This window comes from Stenella coeruleoalba (assembly GCF_951394435.1).
Source record: "Stenella coeruleoalba genome assembly, chromosome: 8".
NCBI classification, from domain to species: domain Eukaryota; kingdom Metazoa; phylum Chordata; class Mammalia; order Artiodactyla; family Delphinidae; genus Stenella; species Stenella coeruleoalba.
In genome coordinates this window covers 22,287,057-22,306,961 of record NC_137154.1, presented here as the reverse complement: position 1 = coordinate 22,306,961, position 19,905 = coordinate 22,287,057, and the positions used below count along the sequence as shown (strand labels likewise).

Below are 19,905 nucleotides of genomic sequence, written 5' to 3'. Positions count from 1 at the left end.
TTGCTAGTTGCTTCTCTGAACCTCTGTTTCTTCATCTATATAAAGGGGATAAGTTTGTGGCAAAGGTAGAGTGAGGTAATGCATGAGAAGGGTATAATACAGTGCCTGACAAAGAATAAAACGATAAAAAAACTCCACCGTCATTCTTTGTGTTCTCATTATTATCATCACTGCTAAAGCATTAGAAGTAACAGGTGGCTGGCAGCCTTAAGCATTTACAGAATTCCTACCTTGTGTGGGAATAGCATCATTCTCCTCACCCCCTAGCTTGTTGGTTCCCCCTTTTCCTGAGTTCTTCCGGCCGGGTCGAGGAGGAGCCTGCTTGACTGAAGATGCATGTGGTTGACATTGACAAGCCCTGCACTACAGCAGCCCACCCTCTCCTCTGCCGTCCTCGCCTCGTCCTGCCCACCCTCCGTGATTACCCAGGATGAGCTCGGTCCTTCCAACCCACTGAAGGCTCCATGGTTTTGGATGCCTTTCCACAGACATCCTTGTTTTTTGCATTTTTCCTTTGAGCCTTGTTCTTCTGTTGGCAGCCCGTTTTTGATGTCTTAATAAAAACAGATAGGTCAGCTGTTTTTGACTTCCGGATCCTCTGCCACTTCCTTAGAGTGCTGTGTATTCCCCGTCCAAGTTCATTTATGGGGGCTGCATGAAGTGACAATGGGCCCATTTCCTAGGTGGCTGCTATTGAATGTAACTAGTAATGTTAGCTAGTTACGTTAATGAGTAACGTTAACGTGTAATGTTCTTTGGCTTGAAGCCTTTGGGCTGGGGAGGTGATGCGGTTGGTACCATCAGGCAGGGAGTGGGACAAGAGAAAAGTCAGGATCTTCTCCAGCTCGGTTCCCATACATTTTCTCAGCACCTTCTACAGTCAGGCATTTGTCTGGGGCTGGGAATACTGGCAGGTGAGGCCAGTGGGGACAGACACTTCGAAAGACAAACAATGCAAGATAGCTGTCTAAATCCAGGCTGGTTTTCTTTTCTTTTTTCTTTCTTTCTTTTAGGTCTCAGCAGCCTTAAGCCCCACAGATGTCCAGTTGGTGTGTCCTTAGGTGAAGTGACCAGCAGACAGGGTGGGCTTCGTAATTTGCAGGGCCCAGTGCAGGATGCAAATGTGGCTCCCACCAGGGTGAGGAAGGTACTCCCCTTCCCATGGACCTGTGGCCACAACGCGTCATGGACAGGGGGCCCCCAAGAGATTGTAACCTTGTTCTCGGTACATGCTCTCGGTACATAGCTCAGGGGTGGTCGAGAGGCCCCCAGCTGAGTCATCAGCACTCAAGCCAGAGCTCTGCCAGCCCAGGGCAGGGAGGGGGGGCTGCCACCAGGCCTCTCCCCAAGATGCCACAGAGCACCAGGGCCTGGGCCCCTGCCGACGCAACCCTGTCACCACCTTGGGAATAGAAGGATGGCAGTGGTAGGGCAGGGCAGGGGAGGCCAGCAGGGTGGAGAGCAGCAATGGGGGTGCGGAGCAGGGGCCTGATAATCCCTCCTGGGGTGACTGTAGAAGGCAGGACCATGAGTGAGCTGAGGCTGGGCCCCTGCGCCGTGTTCCGTTTCCCCAGCAGGCTTCACTTACAAAACACAGATTCAAAGCTAAGACTATTAAGAAGTGAAGATGCACCTGCAGAGCATTAAACCCCAAGCATGAGGCCCTTCAGAGCACCGGGCCCTCAGGATTACAGGGCCCTTGGGGACATAGGGGGCCCATGTGACTACAGATTCCCAGGGGAGAAAATGATTGGCTCAGTTTGAGACCCAGGTGGGGTGGAGGGCAGGCACCAAGCCAATCAGCTAAGCTGAAGATGCAGGCTAGATCCAAATGGTTCGAGCATGCGAGATAGGGAAGCGGGGCTTAGAGCCAGGCTGGCCCAGAAGATCCTAACTCACTTAGCACATGCCAAATAAAAGATGGAGACCGTGCTTCTAGCTGCAGTTTATTCAACTGTAAAATGAGAGCAAAATCTACAAAGCGTAGGGGTATAAACATTTTCAAGATGCTTTTGAAAGGTGCTTTAGCTTCCTGGAAAATATGTCCACCTAAAAATTATGGAAACTGTATGTGACCTGTTGATTTGGACCACAGGGCTGGGGAGAGGGGAGAATGACTAGATGATTTTTAAGGCCCCTTTTAAGTTTTTGTTACTGTTATTTTGGTCTAAGCTACAGAATTTCTATGCCGTGTATCATGAGAAATTTTAAAATGAATGTTTTCCATTTCTCCATAGTACACAAATAACTTCTTCTCCTTGAAAAAAATTTCTTTTTTTGCCCCAAATGTCTCCTTGAAGGGGGAAGACATAGAAAAGAGGAGGAAGGAGAACCTAGGCCACTTTTTAAAGTTTATGTCGTAAGATGCAAAGTAGTTTTTATCAAATGAAAATAAATACCATTTTTAAAATAAGAGCAAGGTGTACAAATGCATAGGGGTGTTAGAATTTTAAGGACCTGTCACTCCTGTCAGAGACTCACTGTCTCTCCTCTTACAAATATTCTCTTATCTTGATTTCTTAAAACCAAAGAATGGTCTGTAACATCAAAACAGGCAATATATACTCAATATTTATTAGCTTCTCCTATGATCTAGGCACTGTTCTCAGAGCCAGGGGGACTAAATTAAGTGGTCCTCACTCCTAAGGACCTAAAATCCTAACACATAGGATATAGGGTTTGAATTAATTTCCGTTATTAACTAATGATATAACCTGGACTAAGCTTTTATTTCTCTCAGTGCCTTGGTTAGCCCCCCCTACCTTTAAAATGTAGATAATTACAGTGATGGAACAAAATTATGCGTCGTAGGGAGGAGTCTCTCTTACATTTGTAGGTGCATCTCAGAAACATGAAATTAAGGAGGGTTTGTAGGTGTTCTGGAAGAAAGCTGAGGTGTCCGTGTTGGCAGTAGAGGCGGGGACAGAGAACAATGCATGAGGAGTCCTTGCACGGAGTGCCAAGGGGACTCCCTGAGGCCCTCGTCCAGTGGAAGGGACCCGGGCAGACACTTCAGACCTCAATTGGGATCTTTGCTCAGAACCATTCAGGGGGAGTGACTGCCATCTGGAAACACCTCCACCGTCCATTCCTGCCCAGCTCGGTGGCACAAAGTCCTGACTTGGATCGTTTCAGTTTGGTGCTGTGGTGTTTTCTTGCTGCTGGGATTCGTGTGCTTGGCTAGAAGGTAGAGAACACAGAGTTTCACCTTAAGTACCTGTCTGTTCCATGATTCCTAGTAAAGGAATTGATTTTTTTTTTTTCCTTTAACAGAGTTGGTAGACCCCTATAGGATGTCACTCTAACTTTGAGTTGGGGTTCCATCTTGAAACTGAAGGGTGGCCAATTACTTTTTAAATTAGGTTATAGCTTGTGAATTTTCATAGGATCTATAAACTCTGGTGTATATGTATTAGTCACAGGAATGTGATAGTACCTTTGATCAAATACTTTAATATATTTGATGTAAGTCCATTCATTACTGACTCTCTTTACCTCCCACTCCTTTTGTGAAGATAGCTGGGCTAAAGGAGCAACTCTTTTCATCACTACCCAATTCCACTGATTACTGGGAACATAAAACACCGTGTGTGTTTTTGTGTGTGTGTGTGTGTATTTATAATGGTTAATTATTATAAGAACTTTATGATAATTGCTGTTGTGACGCCGTGTTGTAGATGAGGGACTCAAGACTCAGGGAAATGAAGTCCAAGGTCACACAGCTAGAAAGTCGCTGAGCTGGGACTTGAACGCCTGTCTGATGTCCAGGTTCTTTCTTCTCTGCCATGTATGCTCTCATCATCACCGTAACAGGGTTTAGAGTTTTATAAAGGAGAGTACTAAGAAACGCATTAGGCTTGGGGTAGGATATATACCACTGTGTACCCCCTACCCTATAAGCATAGGCCTCTGCTAATCTAAAGATGTGTGGTGAGTGGGGAGGCATTCTTACTCTCTGAGCTTCTGTGACCTTTGGAGGGGCTGCCCGCGTCATGTGGGACCAGCTGTAGCCTTCTGAGGGAAGGAGGGGTCTGGGTGGGAAGACTTGCTGGAAGGCAGCAAAGCAGAGTGGGCAGAACATGGCTTGTGCAGATAGGAAGACCAGCTCTGCGTCCTGTGCTCCAGCCTCTCCCCCGACCATCAGTGAAGTCAGGGTAATGGCACCAACTTGACCGGACTGTTGGGAGGGTCAGAATTAGATGAGCTGAAGAATATAAACGCTCTGATACGTGCAAAACACTCAGCAATTGTTAGTTGTAATTGCAAAGGGACTTCCTCTTTCCACAGCTTTCCCACGCACACACTCATTGACGGACCCACACTCACTGCTGCTTAAAATCTTGTGGGCAGTCTCTTTCATGCTAGCGTGAGAGATTTAGCATTTTTATAAAAAATCATTTTTATAAAACAAATCCATTATTTCTGCATGATTTCCCATTGCCTCCGTGCTCCCTTTTCTGAGTTTTACTCGAAGGGCTTGAAGGACATTGGGTGTCTGCCCTAGTCCTTCCAGAGAATTCAGCCAAGCTTGGGGCAGCCCATTCCCTGGTCGGAGGGATGGGGATGGCACTTGGGTTTGGCTCTCGTCTCCTTCCTTTGCTTTGGGCTGTCTCACTGATGCCTCCGGAAGCCTCGGCCTTCCTAGAGGATAGAAGGCTTTTTCAGCCTGGAGGCTTGGGCAGCGCCCGAGTGCCTGGAACCCTGTGCCCTCGCCCACTGGGAGTGGATCTGGGTTTGTCACGCGGTGAAGTAGCCCAACTCTTGTGTCCTTTGTTCTCTTTCGGCAGAACCAGCTTCTAGCAAAAGGACTGCTGTTTGTGGAGGAGAAGATTAAGCTGTGTGAAGGCAAGTACAAGGCGGCCCCCGTCCAGCGGGCCCCTGACTCAGCCTTTGATGCTCGGATAGCTAGAACGCTTCTGTCCAAGAGAGGCGCGTGCCTCACCCCGGCCGTCCCTTCTCCAGCTAGGGGGCAGCATTTCCGCCCGAGTTCGCCACTCCCGGCAATGCAAGTCAGACTGTGTTTTGGGAACTGCGGGGGAATTAGGGTGGCCTCTTTGGAGACCCCCGTTAAGGGGGGTTTTCATGGGATGCATGCTGGTGGTCTCCTTTGAAGGGACAACTTATACTGCAGATCCTGCCACGCTGTTCCCTCTGGTTTGATCCAGGCTATTTCCTATTGGCCTTTGTATAATACTGTTTCTTGAGGTGGTGCATGTCAGGAGGCCAACCCACTTGAGGGACAGGAGGCTAAGCAGGCACCTACTCAATGGGGGGTGATTTACTAAACAAAGAAAAGGGCTTCCCTGGTGGCGCAGTGGTTGAGAGTCCGCCTGCCGATGCAGGGGACGCGGGTTCGTGCCCCGGTCCGAGAGGATCCCACATGCCGCGGAGCGGCTGGGCCCGTGAGCCATGGCTACTGAGCCTGCGCGTCCGGAGCCTGTGCTCTGCAACGGGAGAGGCCACAGCAGTGAGAGGCCCGCGTACTGCAAAAAAAAAAAAAAAAAAAAAAAAAAAAAAAATTGTTAGAGTCAAGCTGACAGGGTAGAAAGGCACTGAATGGATCTGGGAGGCAGTCAAAGGCAAGAGTCGACCGACCCCATGGCTCCACCAACGGCTAATCTCAGCTCCCACCGATGTGGATCCTGACGCAGCTCACCACCTACTTCTTGGGTAACTTTTGGCAAGTTTCTCGTTTCTTTGAGCCTTGGTTTTTTAAAATAATTTTTAAAATTATAAAATGGGACTAGGGATCGTAGGGAGTATAAGAAGTATAACTGGCATAGCTCCATACCTGGCACATAGTAGGTAAGCAAACTGGTTCCTTCTTTTTTTTTTTTTTTTCCTATTCCAGCCTAGAGACCTCCATCTGTAGGTCAAGTTTACTTCTAGATTCAGACTTATCAGGCAGTAGATCATTCCTTTTTTCTTCCCCTTCCCTGGGAGAGACACTTGTGTCCAGTGAAGTGTCTCCTAGAAAGACAAAGTAGGAAGAAACATGAGAAATTGACACTGCAAGGTCCCAGTGCCCAGCACACAGTGAGTGCTCACCAAACCTTTGGAAAATGAGAGGTTTGAAATTAACCTCTGTCTATTCAAGAACTGACTGAGCCTGCAGCCTTGTTTCCCTCCAATGCAACTACGCTGAGATTTTTTTCAACCTTAGAGATACCCAGTAACCCGAGGCCTTATTTTTGAGTGACCGGCTTTGACAAGAGCTTCGTGGCCCTTTTGCGTGTTGGAGTTAGGCTAGTACACCAGTGTGAAAGGTGGCTGCCTGCCCGGTAGTAAGTCGTTTGGAGTTATTCCGTGCTCCTGGAAATGCGGAAGGCCAGCATTATGAAAGAGATGCTGAGCAAAACCAGAGTGTCAAGGACCCTTAAAAGGGAAAGTTGACTGTGTGTCATCCAAGTGACACTTAACATAGCTACGTTCAGAGTGAAAACTCAGGCACAGAGCTAGACGGGATAAACAAAGGGCATCCAAGTTTCTGTGTTTCTGCCCCAAAGCACGACTAGAGAGCAGTGGGCCGGGATATTCTTGCTGGGTCCCTTCTTGTCCTGGGGTCTGGGTGGCAAGGTTCTTTCTGCACAGTGAAGGGGCAGGTGGGAACCTATAAGGGTCTTTCACATCTTTAACCAGAACAGCTCTACTTTTTCATTTTGTGTGTTACAACTCCAAGAAAGATTTTATTTGGATAAAAGGATTCTTTTGCTATAAAATAGAGTTTTGATCCATCTTATCACTGAACAACCTTTACTTTATTGACCTGGCTTGTACACATCCACTCTACCTGACAGCTGCGGAAGGGACAGAGGTAACCCCTCATTATGTGGTACTCTTTCGTGGACAGAATATGCCTTGTTACTTTCCATAATCTTTTCTAGAGCTTTAGTGACCTTGGCTTTAAAGAAGTTTCTCATACCTCTTCTATACCTCTGGTGATCTAAACTTCTATGGCAACTAGAGGACAGTTTTTATAGGACAGTCATCTAGAACCTCCCATCCAAACCCATTTCATCTTTGCAGGGGGCTAAGGCCTTGACTTGTGGGCTGCTCTTGGAGATGGGGTCACCTCCTTCCTTTAAGTCTTTCTTCCCAGGGCTACCCTGTTTTGTTAGCCTGTGTCTCTCTGATGTTCTTCTCTGAACACTTTCCAAAACCTTCACTCCTCTCTGAGATTTGCAGCAGGTTCCCAGGAGAGGCGCCTTCCTGCTGCCAGGTTGAAGGATGACTTCATTGCTGATGAGTATTCCATCTTGGAGGTGAAGGGGAGTAAGTAGGCACCAGCACTGAACAGCAGGCTTCTCTGTCACTTCCTTCCAGTCGGGAGGGCCTCTGCTTGTCTTTCTGATGGAAGACTTAGGATAAGGGCCATCAATAAAGGAGCTGGCGTAGCCTTTTCTCCTTTGAGATACACTCTCCAGGTGTTGGAATTCACCTTGGTTTTAGGCACCAGGATGCCCTAACATTTCAGACCATCCTCTTGACTTCCTGACCTCTTCCCTGCAGTGAACTAGCCTACCTTTGAAAAGAGAATGGTGATTGACACATTCATTCAAACATTTATTGATTATCTACTTTTTTTTTTTTTTTTTTTGGCTGCGTTGGGTCTTCGTCGCTGTGCGCGGGCTTTCTCTAGTTGCGGCGAGCGGGGGCTACTCTTTGTTGTGGTGTGTGGGCTTCTCACTGCAGTGGCTTCTCTTGTTGCAGAGCATGGGGTCTAGGCGCACAGGCTTCAGTAGTTGTGGCACACGGGCTCAGTAGTTGTGGCTCGCTGGCTCGAGAGTGCAGGCTCAGTAGTTGTGGCGCATGGGTTAAGTTGCTCCATGGCATGTGAGATCTTCCTGGACCAGGGCTCGAACCCATATACCCTGCATTGGCAGGCGGATTCTTAACCACTGTGCCACCAGGGAAGTCCTTGATTATCTACTGTTTACCAGGTACTTTGCTAGGTGCTAGGGACACAGTGGTGAACAAAACTTCATAGGATTTCAGGTCCTCGAGGCCCTCACTACCTGGTAGTGGAGACAGGTATTAATCAAATCACCATCAGATATAAAACCCCAACTGGGACAAGTACTAAGAATACAATCCATAATAGGGGGATTTGGCCAGTGGGGGAGACTTTCTTGTGGAAGTAATGCTGGAGTTGAAAATATTAAGATAAACGGATGTACGTTAGGCAAAGAGAGGAGAGCGAGAACAGTCTAGCCAAAGGAAGTAGAACGTGCAAAGGCCCTGTGGCATGGAGGGGGCATGGTGAGCACGAGGGGCTGAAATAAAAGTCGCATACAAGGGGAATACAGAAGAGGATGGAGACACAGAAGAAGGAAGCAGACTCTCCCCAGCCAGATTGCCTATGCTGTGGTTTCTTTATCTAAGAGCAAAGGAAAGTGTTGGAGCTATAGCTATTAAGTCCTGCTCTGTCCTGTCCCATATTTGGGTTAAAAGGTAACCTCCTTCCACTCACCAGCCCTAGTATCTGCAAAAACCTATGCACTCGGTACTTGCCATTCATTCATTTAAAGATTTCCAAACATTGATTTACTGATGTGTCTGGCTAAGTGCTAGAAATAGAATGGTGAGCAGCACAGACAGGGCCGGGGCCTTCACTCCCATTCTAGTGGAGGAGACAGAGAGAAGTAAATGAGCGATTCCAACAACGTGTAATTAGCACACGGTGGGGGAAAGGAGAGGGTTTTGCATTTCTCTCCAGTGTATTTCACTCTGACCTTTCAAAATCTGCACAGCTTTGGCCCTGCTAGCTACTAGTCACGCCCTCGTTCTGTTTTCTCTGCCAGCCACTGCTTTTGTTGTCCGTTAAATTAATAGATGGACAACACTAAATGACTCTTTCAAGATCGGCTCAGTGGAACTCGCCGTGCATTGCCAGACGCATCTCTCGGGGTCTAATCTTGGCTGACCCAGTTTCCCTGCCTCAGCTGAGCAGAGATAGTGCCCAGTCAGCTCTGTTATCTAGGTCATTAAACAGCAGGCACCGTGCAGGCTCTGCTCTGCCAGTGCCCGCCTTTCCTGCAGGTGCAAAGTCCCTCGAGCAGCCTTCCGGTGGCGTTGGGTGACCTATGTCCATCTAGCCTGGGGGTGGCGCTTGGCCAGGGCTTGGGCTTCCTGATCCGGGGGATGAGGTAGGCATAGCGTCAGGAGGTGGGTCCCGCGTTTTGCAGGTGACTGTTCAGAGAGTAATGCCCTGCTGGTTACAGTGGGTGGAGGCGATAGTTTCTACGCCCTCTTTCCATCTCTCTCAAGTGACAGCTCAAATCTAGACTGAAAAGCCAGTGTCTTAGTGATTATGAAAAACAAAATAATTTATAACTGTGCACATGATCTTTCTGGATTGTACGGGCAAGAGCACGGGTTCTGGAATCCCAGCTTGGCCTTCTACCTGTGTGACTTTGAGCCCAGATACCTGGCCTGTCTGAGCTGTAAAGTGGGGTAATAGCGTCTACTCGTGAGATAGCTTATAGATAAATAATCTAGCACAGGGCCTGATAATGTTGTAACCATTCTCGTGACGATAGCAGTTATGGCGTGCTTTTCAAAATTCAGCTCCCTTTTCTGGATTAAGGGAGAGAAGGCATATTTTCGGTCGAGTTTTCCCATCCAATCCCATGTTTACTGTAGTAACACTTGTGGATCAAAAGTAGGTAATGAGCTTCCTCTCACGACCATGCCATGCTCCGTCTGACGTGGAACTGTCTCCTGGCCTCTCCTGCAAGTAATGACCAAGGTCTTTTCTTTCTTCCTCCCCTCCCGTCTTCTCGCCCTCATGTAGGTGAAAATCGCATGGAGGTTCTGGCTGACGTCTGGGACCACTTCTTCACTGAGACGCTCCCCACCCTGCAGGCAATATTCTATCCAGTTCAGGTCAGTCTTACTGGGGAACATCCTCCTGCCGGTCTGGGCAGCCTGTCTTATTCCTTGGCCTTTGCCCCCTGGGGCCTGCCAGTGAATGGGGGAAAACCAGGGGATTGGGCGCTGCCTGAGCCGGCTCAGGACCTCGGACATCCTTGGAAGGCCACTCTGTTCTATAGTCAGCATCTAACCTCAAGCAACGAGCAGTGCCTGCAGACCTAGCAATTTGTAGGCGCTCTCTTCCCTCTTGGTTTCGAGTATGTCTGTATATTCTTGGAGTGGGTTGTTTCTTCTTACTTTCCAGAAGTAGGGAAGGTGGGGCAAGGAGACTTTTTCTTTCCTTTTCTTTCTTTTCTCCACCCTCTTCTTTGAAGCACAATTTTCTGGCACGTTTTCTGTGGCTCCCAAATTGTGGGAAAGGGACAATGTTCCTCGCCCCTTGTAAGGGATTCCTGAGTACGAGAAGGCCCATGATGTTGCAGAAAGAACTGGGGACCTAGAATCAGTAGCTGGGTTTGGGCAAACTCATTTCCTGTTTCTAGGCACAGCTCTGTTTCATCTCCTGCAGAATGAGGAATTTAGAGTAAAACCGAGTAGCATCTCTTATGCTTCTTATTCTGTGAGCTCAGCTCATTCTACCACATGCGTTGGTTTCCCTCTACCTTCCTGAAGGGGCCAATAGCAGGACTGGTCAGTGCCGGGTCAGAATGGACAGCTTCTCAGGCAGACTGACCAATAAATATTCCTCTCCAAAACGTATGTCTCTGTCACACGCTTATGCTGCTATGTGCTCACGAGCGCTCCTCCCACTGCGGTTAAGGCATCATATCTAATCAGGTTTGTTGAAGTGCAGGCGTGGGCGCTGCAACCATGCAGCCATTAGCAAAGGTAGGAATTACCTTGGACCAGAGGTAAGGGCCCACGTGCTTTGTTTGCTCTGAGTGGTGTTTTCAAGGAAGTTGGAATTCTTTTAAATACATGTCAAATATTTAAAAATTGGGAGGTTATGCCTTCAGAGTCCATCTCCAATTCAGGTTTGCCCCTAACGATTCCAGGAGAAGTGTCTGGCCTGCAGCGCACTGCTCTTTTCATCTCATCCTCAGCTCCACCCTGCACCCCTGCGAGAGGATTTGAAGCATTTATGTGGATGGTTCACTCCCTGTGTCCACAGACTTCTCCCTTCTCTGCAATACTCACTCTTCGGCCAACAGTGGGTCTTAAGAAGACACACCAGGGAGGTAGGGTTGGCAGATTTCGCAAATCAAAATACAGGATGCTGAGTTAAATTTCAGATAAACCATGAATAATGCAGTATTTGGGATATACTTATGCTAAAAAACGATTCAAATTTAACTGGACAGCCTCTGCTTTATTTGGCAGTCCTACTGGAGAGGGGGTGTAGACCTAGGTCCCCCTTAGGACCATTTGGGCAGGGAACTCCAAGGTGCGGATACCCGGATGGATTTAGAATGGGGGGGAGGGATCTGAGCGGGCCTGGCCCCGTGCAGTCATTGGAGGCCCAAGAGGGGCCCTCTTAGCCTCAGATCCAGGCAGGAGCCCAGCTGCATGAGTCTGAGGATGGTACTGTCCTGCTTCTCTTGAAAAATTCTAAGATCTAGCAAGGGTTGCTCTTGCCCCTGTCTGCCCCTCCCCCACACAATTTCCCAAGTGCTACTGCTGGTCCAGACACCCCACTCTGAGAACCCCTGAGTTAGGGACTCTTACCGCTGGTAGTGACACCCCCAGAGGTGTCTGTTTGTCCAGCTAGGTCCTTCTCGCTGTGTAAGTGTCTGTGTGAGACCTGCTTCCTCACTGGACGATGTGTTTGCATGCCCACTGTGTTCAAGGGTGTGGAACTTTGCTTGCCTTTTTCTGTCTTGTAAAGTGAAAGGAGTCCTGGCGATGAAGCGAGGGTACAGATACCTATGAGATAGAAAGTCAGTGCCGAGTGCTGGGATGTGGTGTAAAGAATAGAAACTGTAGGACCTTGAGGAAAGTGGGGGGACTGCTGTCATTGGAGGTGGTTGGGGAAGGCAATCCAGGAGTGGTTAAGCTGAGCCTGTGAAGCATGGGTGGCGTGCATCTCTTGGGACTGGAGGGTAGGGGGATGTGGGGATGGCAAAACCTCTCTTGCCCATGTTTCTGTAAAACCCTAAGGAGTTGCAGGAAGTGCAAAACTACCTTAAACCTTGGTCAACTTGAGGGATGGGAAGCTATGTCGTCTTTGGGAGGATACCCTAGTGATGCCTCACCTCTACCAAGGTGATTTTTGTTGTGTGCTGTATGTATATGTGCAGAGGAGAGTCCAGGAAATGGGCCCTCCTTTCCCTTTCTGTTTTGGGAAACTTTAGGAGCTCTAAAATCAAATAGTTTAGGTTTGAGATCCAGCTCTATCTTGGGTAAATTGCTGTCACTCTGGGTGTAGGGTTTTTCATCTGTGGAGCAGGTTTTAGAGTAGTATCTATCTCAGAGGTGGTCGTGAGGATTAAATGTGCCATTTACATCTAGGATATTGAGAATCAAGCCTAGCACATGGTCAGAGCTTAGGAAGGGTCACAGCTCTTATGATCATTACTTACTGTTTTCATCCTCTGCCCCCAGCCTACATGGTTGAACAAGTCCCTTTCTTCTCCTTTCCCAGTGATTTTTCTTCCTGTGTTTCTTGCATTTGCAGAAGAGTCTAACAGGTCCTGTGTTTCCTTCTTTGCCTGGCACATGATAGGTGAGCAGGTATTGAATGGGTGAAGCTGAGGAAGCAGCCTTGCCTGTAGGGAGGCGCTGTTGACCTTCCGTCTGGTTTCTCCTCATCTTCCTCCTTTCTGACCACTAGCACACCATGGCCCCCACTGTACGTGTCTTGTATCACCTTCGGGTCATCTAGGCAGGTTGAGTCGCACCTTATCTGAAGTATAATTGATTTACAATATTAGTTTACAATGTTGTACAGCATAGTGATTCCATGTTTTTACAGATTATACTCCATTTAAAGTTATTATAAAATATTGGCTATATTCCCTGTGCTGTACAATATATCCTTGTATCTTATTTATTTTATACCTAGTAGTTTGTACCTCTTCATCCCCTACCCCTGTGTTACCCCTGCCCTCTTCCCTCTCCCCACTGGTAACCACTACTTTGTTCTCTGTATCTATGAGTCCGTTTCTGTTTTGCTATATTCATTAGTTTGTTTTATTTTTTAGATTCCACATATAAGTGATAAGGTACAACATTTGTCTTTCTCTGTCTGACTTATTTCACTAAGCGTAATACCCTTCAGTTTCATCCATGTTGTTACAAATGGCAAAATTTCATTCCTTTTTATGGCTGAGTAGTATTCCTTTGTGTGTGTGTGTGCGTGTGCGTGTGTGTGTGTGTGTATTTATATACACACACCACACCTTCTTTATCCAGCGATCTGCCTATGGCATTTAGGTTGTGTTCACATCTTGGCTATTGTAAATAGTGCTGCTATGAATATTGGGGTGCATGGATCTTTTCGAATCAGTGAGTCACACCTTATCGTAAATGAAGCTTTTGTTCTGAAGGACGGGGGCCAAGTCTGTGACTGTTTGACAGCCCCCTGGGCCTTGCAGACACCTCGTTCCCCCCGACCATCCATTTGTTTTGCTGGCCCCCACGTGGTGGGTGGCAGATCCCGCCAGCTCTCACCTCCCGACGCTGCTGCTTCTTCTCTCCTGCCAGGGCCAGGAGCTGACCATCCGCCAGATCTCCCTGCTGGGCTTCCGCGACCTGGTCCTGCTGAAGGTGAAGCTGGATGACTTGCTGCTGCTGGCCCAGCCCCAGCTGCCCTCGTCCATCGTCCAGATGTTGCTCATCCTGCAGGTGAGGCTGGGCGGAGACATCACCGCAGGTGGAGGGGGAAAGGGCCCTGTGGCCAGAGCACCCTGGCTCAGTTTAGTGTCCTTTAGTGTCATCGGTCACGTTCCAGTTCATTTGTCCATTTGCTGTGTGTCCACTGTGCACCGTCAAGGTCCCTGGTGCTGTGCTGGGTGCTGGGATCCGGGGGGAAGCCAGAGGAACACTGCCCCGTCCTTCAGGGAGTGGACACCCTTCTCCCCCATCCTGTCATGTCAGGGAGCCTCGTGTTGTAAGTTACGACCAGAACCCACTTCATCCCAGCTCAAGCCAGACCAGGAACCCACAGGAAAGGTCCTCAGGGGCTACAGCCACAAGTGAGACCACGTCAGGCCACAAAGCTGCCAGCCTCTCTCCACTTACTGGTCTCTACTCGTATCTGGTCCACCTGGCTTCTCTCTGACCCTGCCACTCCTGGCCTTCTTGGAGTTGGTCTCTCTCTCTCTCTCTCTCTGTGCAGAGTTGCAGTCAGTGCTTCAGTTTGCGCCGACAAACGTGGCATCCCACGGCTTGCATGTTTCCACCAAGAGATGACCCAGGTGGCTGCCAGCATCTCTTGATCCCAATTCTAGATCAACGATAGGAAGATGAGCTAACCCTGGTTGGTTCCCGGCTATCTGCCAGGCATGGGCCAAGGACTTAAAGCGTGTTGCTTTCTGAATCAGATAATCCAAACCTTATGAGCTGGACACTGTTGTTAGTGCCATCTTACAGACGAGGAGACCGAAACCCAGGAAGTTTATGTGTTCGCCTGAGGTCCCGCAGCACGAGGTAGTAAGATTTAGAACCATGTACGCTCAGGGGAAAGACTGATTGGCCCAGCTCGGGCTACGTGACTCCCCTTTGCGCAATCGGCTAGGACCTTGAATAGGATCACATAGAATAAACATGGCCTCCGTGAGCCCGGTTCTGTGGATAGGGGTGCACAGTTCCAAGAAACAAGGCTTGTGGCCTAAGGACATCCCCCAAAATGCGGCTGCTATGCCTCTCTGACCTCTGTACCAAGTTCAGATGCTGCAGCCTCAGCTCTGAGCCCGTCCTCAGGGAAGACAGTTTCATTCTTGGTCAGGCTGGTGAGGTTCCCTGGCTGCCGTCTCGGTAGGGGTGGAACGTCAGGTGTGGAACCCCTGATCGCTCCCTCCCCACCAGCTGCTGTTTTCTTCCGGTTCTCTAGCTGGGCCATCCTTCTGGGCCTTCTCCCCCTTTCCTGAGGTCAGAGAGGAGGAAGGCTTACCTAACAGAACAAGAGGGGGTGTCATTGGCTAGAATACCAGGTCAAGTATTTTTATGAAAAGGAAGGAGAAGGAATGGGGATAGGAAAGCATGCGTATGCAGCTCAGGTCTGTGAAGCATAAAATAGGGCTTGGGTCCTGAAGAAGGAGTCTAGAAAAGGAGGCCTCTGGGATTCGGAGAGGAAGATTAGGAAAGGAAAGTTGGGCTTCCACACTTCCATTTCCATTTATATTGTGGGAAGTCGGGCAAGGAAACAGTCTCTGTTTTCCCATTTCACAGATGAGGTGGAGGTTCAGAGAGGTTGGCAAACGAACTCAAGGTCACGTGCTGATTTGTGAGCGAGCTGGATTTGTCACCCATTCCTCAGCTCTCGCTCTTTCTACCTTCCCACCTAGCCTCTCCCGGCTACCACTGCCTCCCCTCCCGCAGCCTCCCAGGGTACTTGGAGACGCCCCATGAGCTTCTGAGGTGGTCTCTTTAACACAGGACATTTGGCCTCATTTCCCCGAGGGCCTCCTGGGACTGGTTCCCTGGTCCACGTTCTTCTACACTCTGGGAGCCAGGAAGCCAGAGGCGGGGGTGTGACAGTGACCACGGCAGGTTTCTCCCCAGTCCAGGTCCAGCTCCTTGGGTGGCAGGGGCGGCAGCTTCTGGATCTGAATGGAGCGTGCAGGTTGTACTACCCTGGGACCATTCCTGCCACAGGAAATTTAGGCCCCAGTAGTTAGAATTGCTCTGCTCTCTCCCTGGGCCCCTACTTCCCACAGCGCCATGAGATCTGGGGCTGGTTTTTCCCTGCCTAACTCATATGGAGAAAAGAGCCATTTCTCAGGCCATCTCTCCCTTTCCCAGTGCTCTTCCAAAATGTCCCTGAACAAACCCCTCCCTCCCCAGAATATACAAGGGGTTCAAACTCCTGTGGGCCATGAACTCCTGTCCTTAGGCTGTCCAGGAAGAGGCTGAGCCAGAGATCTTGACCACTGTGGAGATCCGGTTCCCCCTGGCAGTGGCAGACAAGTCTGAGACCATCCTAGAATGGTCCCTTCCTAGGGGATCTGCCAAGCCGAGCAGGAGTGCTCCCTGCCGGGCCAGCCCCCAGGGCCCCCAGTCTCAGCAGGGCCCCGTGCTTGGTTTAATTGTCTCCTGTCGCCATCGGGAAACTCTTTAACAAGTTTTGAACCAGGAACCCCACGTTTTCCTCTTGCACTGGGCCTTGCAGATACGTAGCCCGTCCAGCGGCCAGGCCAAGGGCTGAGGGCAGCTCCCTCCTAGAGGGCTGTGTGCAAGTCAAGTTCTCAGCCCAGGGAGAGAACCATCCAGCTCCGGATCAGTGCGTTTGTTAGTTAAGCATTTTCTTCCCACCTCCTTCCTCTTGTCCTTATTCTGTCATCCCTCTCTGTTTAGTGCTTAGGAATTGTAGAGGAGGAGAGGCTTAGATGAGAAATATCAAGGCATTAAAAAAATGAGAAAAAAAAGTTTCCTCAGCTCTGAAACCCAACCAAGGTGGTTTTGGGGCTGAAACTGGTCCACTTTTGAGGCCGGGGTTGGGTCTCTGGGAGCATGAATAAGGCTCCCCGCGCCCTTCTGTTGCCTGGAGGATCCCTTTCCATTTGGGCAGATTTGTGTGTGAAGCATCTTATTTCTACTGCTGGCCTTTCCCAATGCTTCAGCTCCTGCTAAGCAGTATTGGAACCTGGGGGCGTGAAAAACCACCAAGTTGTCTCCCCATCATCACCCACTTCAAGCACCAGGCAGCCCCACTTGCATTTTCTCTTCATTTCTTTTCCAGGCCCTTCCCAGCCCTAACTCCCAAGTCTTCTGCATCACAGCCCCTCCTCAGCGTCCTCTGTGTTTCCTTAAGCTTCCCCCTCCCTCCCACTGCCCCCAGCCACCTCCTTCGCACGGTGATGGAGCTGACGAGGGACCACGTCAGCCAGTTTCCTTGGGGGCTTCTTACACCTCACCCAGCGATCTCCAGCCTGTAGGACTGGCCCTTCCCCCTTCATGGCCCAGCCTCCAAAACTCCAGTGCAGTGGAGAGTTTTCACTTTTCAAGTGAGGGTGACATAAAATCTATTCCGCGTTGAGAATTCGATGGGACCACCCTTTGGGCTGAGCAAAGCCCCCGCAGAGCCTTGTCTCTGCTCCCCTGCAGCCCCTCAGCATGACCACCTGGCTTCCAGGGCTTTCCAGTGAGAAACTGAATTCCCTTGGAGTCTGCTGGTTTTCTAGAAAACCTTGGTGACCTTCTGGCTCCTTTCAGCTCTGAGGACTCCTGTCGCGCTGGGCTCTTGAACTGATCCTTCATCTTGGTGCTAAATGTGTGTCTAGTTCCACAGTGACACCCCCTTTCTTCTACTGTTCTGGACTTCTCCAAATTCTGTTCCCCTTTCTTTTCGAGCTAATTAACAAGGGGCAGTAAGACGGGCTTGGAGCCAGACAGCTTGTGTTCCGGTCCCAGGTTTTTGCCGCTGTCCAGCTGTGTCTCCCTGGGCAAGTTACATGAGCTTTCTGGGTCTTACTTTCCTCATGTGTATAAGGCAGATGATGAGGGCTGTTGGGAGGCCTCTGTGCTCTGATACACGTGAAGTGCTTATATAATGCGCCTGTGTGCCAGGTGTGAAACAGTCATTGTGACAGTGCGGGTGAGAGTGCTACGGTTGGAACCGCTCAGACCTCAGCCCTGGAGCTGGGGTGGGGACAGTTCCCACGGGCCCCGCATCGGGGTGGGATCCAACCGCAGAGGCCACGGTGCTCTCCGTGCGCGGTGCCGATGACCGCCCCCCATGACAAGGGCCTGAGGCTTCAGTCCTGGCTGTCCTTCCTTTCAGCCACAAGGATGCGGCCTGCCTTGAATATAGTAGGAGGGCAGTTGGACTTTGACTGACCTTTGTCTCTCTTGGGTGTTTATTTCCAGAGTGTCCACGAGCCCACAGGCCCAAGCGAGGGTTATTTGCAGCTGGAGGAGCTGGTGAAGCAGGTCGTTTCTCCTTTCCTCGGCATCAGCGAGGACCGCAGCGTCTCAGGCCCCACGTACACACTGGGTAAGGGGCACGGCTCTCAAGCTGCCAGGAGCCTCCGTGGCAATGATACCAGCTGTGTTTTACTGAGCCCCGATTATACCCCAAGCCCTTTGCTTCCCATGTGGGTCGTGCAAATCTCTGCATGTCCATCGCTCATGTTTCCCGCTGGCCTGTGTCTCGGTAACCTCCCCTCTTGGCAATTCCTCCCAAGGCGCTGTTACCGTACCTCCGTGGCGGCGCTCGTTTGATCCGCATCTTTGATTGGTGGCTTTGATCTTTTTCGGTGTTTGCGATGTTAATTTTCCTGTATCTCATACCAGAAACAGCCTTACTGCACCCCATCCCCCCATGAGTGGAAAAACCACCAGTGATGAATTTCCCTTTGAAAGCAGCTCAGAATGTGAAGCCAGCTCACTGTGTGTGTGGCTGGAGGTACAGCTGCTGGCTGCCCACTACATTTCTATAGTTACCACCGGGGCCTTCACGCCAAGGACAGGGGCTCCTGGACTGGGGGACAGATCCCGTTGTGGCCTTTTTCAGTGGCTGTAAAGCTAGCATTCAGGCTCTGTACTAGTCACCCTGGCGAATCTAGAGATGAATTGGGTCTGTTCCTTCTCTCAGGGAGACCACGGCCTAGATGGGAAAATAGCTACAGAATATCATAAAAGATATGGCTCAGTTCCCCTCTGAAATGAAAATCCCCCAAATGCATGAACTTCGGGTTTGTGGTTCTATCTCCAGCATCCAGGATGGTGCCTGACACACAGTAGGCACTCAAAAAACTATATTTGTTAGACGGATGGGCGGCGTCTGTACCTGGGGCTGGGTGACCAGCATCCACAGACAGGTGCAGAGGCGGAAAGGGATTCCCCAAATTTGGAACCTTTTGCCCCCTCTTCTTGCTTGCATGGAGACCTAGCTGAGCTTCAAAGAAAAGGGGGGAGGAGCAGCCTCCAGCAGGCTTCCCGCCCCTTCCTGGGCCTCAGGACTGCAGAGAAAGGCAGGGCCGGCCACAGTTTTCAGGCCCCGTTTATGCTTCTCTGGAGACACCAGTATAACCACAGCCACCACAGATCCGAGGGTGCTGGCCCGAGCCTGGTCCTCCACACTCCCTCCTTCTCTGCCTCCCTCCCTCATTCCACCCGGCTGAAGGAAAACAGTCCCCTGCCCTCCCCGTGAGGAGGCCTGGGCGCCACCTTCCGGCTTTGGCCCAGCAACTGGCCCCCCGAGTTTTTGGGGCAGGTGTCAAGATGTCAGCGGGTTAGCCAGGCCATGGCACGGACCCCACCATCCTCTGGGCCTAGAGCCGGGAACAAGAATAGATTTGGAAGTTTGTTCGGTGAGGACTTGCTCTAAGAAGGGATACCTTCAACTTTTCAGCTATAATAAGACTAAAACATACTTTCATCAAATTGTAAACCAAAGGGCTGAGGTTTTATTCTTATACCAAGGACAATCCTTTTCTCTGGGGCGTTGTCACAGTAGGGGCAGAGAGGGAAGGAAATGACCTTCTTTTGATTATTTTTTTATTATATTATTGTTTCAGCAAATGTGTACTGAGACCCTGTCCCTGGCACCTTGTGAGGTGCTGCAGGTTTATCTGTGACAAAACTGACCCATCCCTGCCCTGTGGGATGCAGGGTCTGGTGAGGAAGTCACAAGCAATAGACGATGACTCATCAGTGTACGAGTGCTCTGAGTGGGGAAGTCCAGGGCCCACGGCAGGAGGACTTCACCGGGACTGGGAAATCAGGGAGGACTCCCTGGAGGAAGTGGTATCTGCAGTGGGACCTGGAGGATGAATATAAGTTAGCTGAGTAAACGGGAAAGGAAGACTGTCCCGGGCAAAGGGAAGGATCTTTGGGAGGGTTTTGGAGTTGGGGGGAGGAGGGCGGGGAGCA

The 19,905-nt window shown here is 50.0% G+C and overlaps 1 protein-coding gene across 7 annotated transcripts in view; it reads left to right on the top strand.

The window, feature by feature from the left end:
* PRR5L (proline rich 5 like) overlaps positions 1 to 19,905 on the top strand; it is a 144,607-nt gene that overhangs the window by 114,850 nt on the left and 9,852 nt on the right. For 6 of the 7 annotated variants that reach the window (XM_079928420.1, XM_079928422.1, XM_079928418.1 and 3 more), the window contains 5 exons: positions 4,788 to 4,845; positions 9,794 to 9,885; positions 10,977 to 11,111; positions 13,576 to 13,716; positions 17,899 to 18,025. In XM_079928420.1, coding sequence (XP_079784546.1) covers positions 4,788 to 4,845; positions 9,794 to 9,885; positions 10,977 to 11,111; positions 13,576 to 13,716; positions 17,899 to 18,025 — 553 coding nt within the window. The remainder of the gene's footprint in view (positions 1 to 4,787; positions 4,846 to 9,793; positions 9,886 to 10,976; positions 11,112 to 13,575; positions 13,717 to 17,898; positions 18,026 to 19,905) is intronic. The other variant, XM_079928424.1, reaches the window with a different exon arrangement.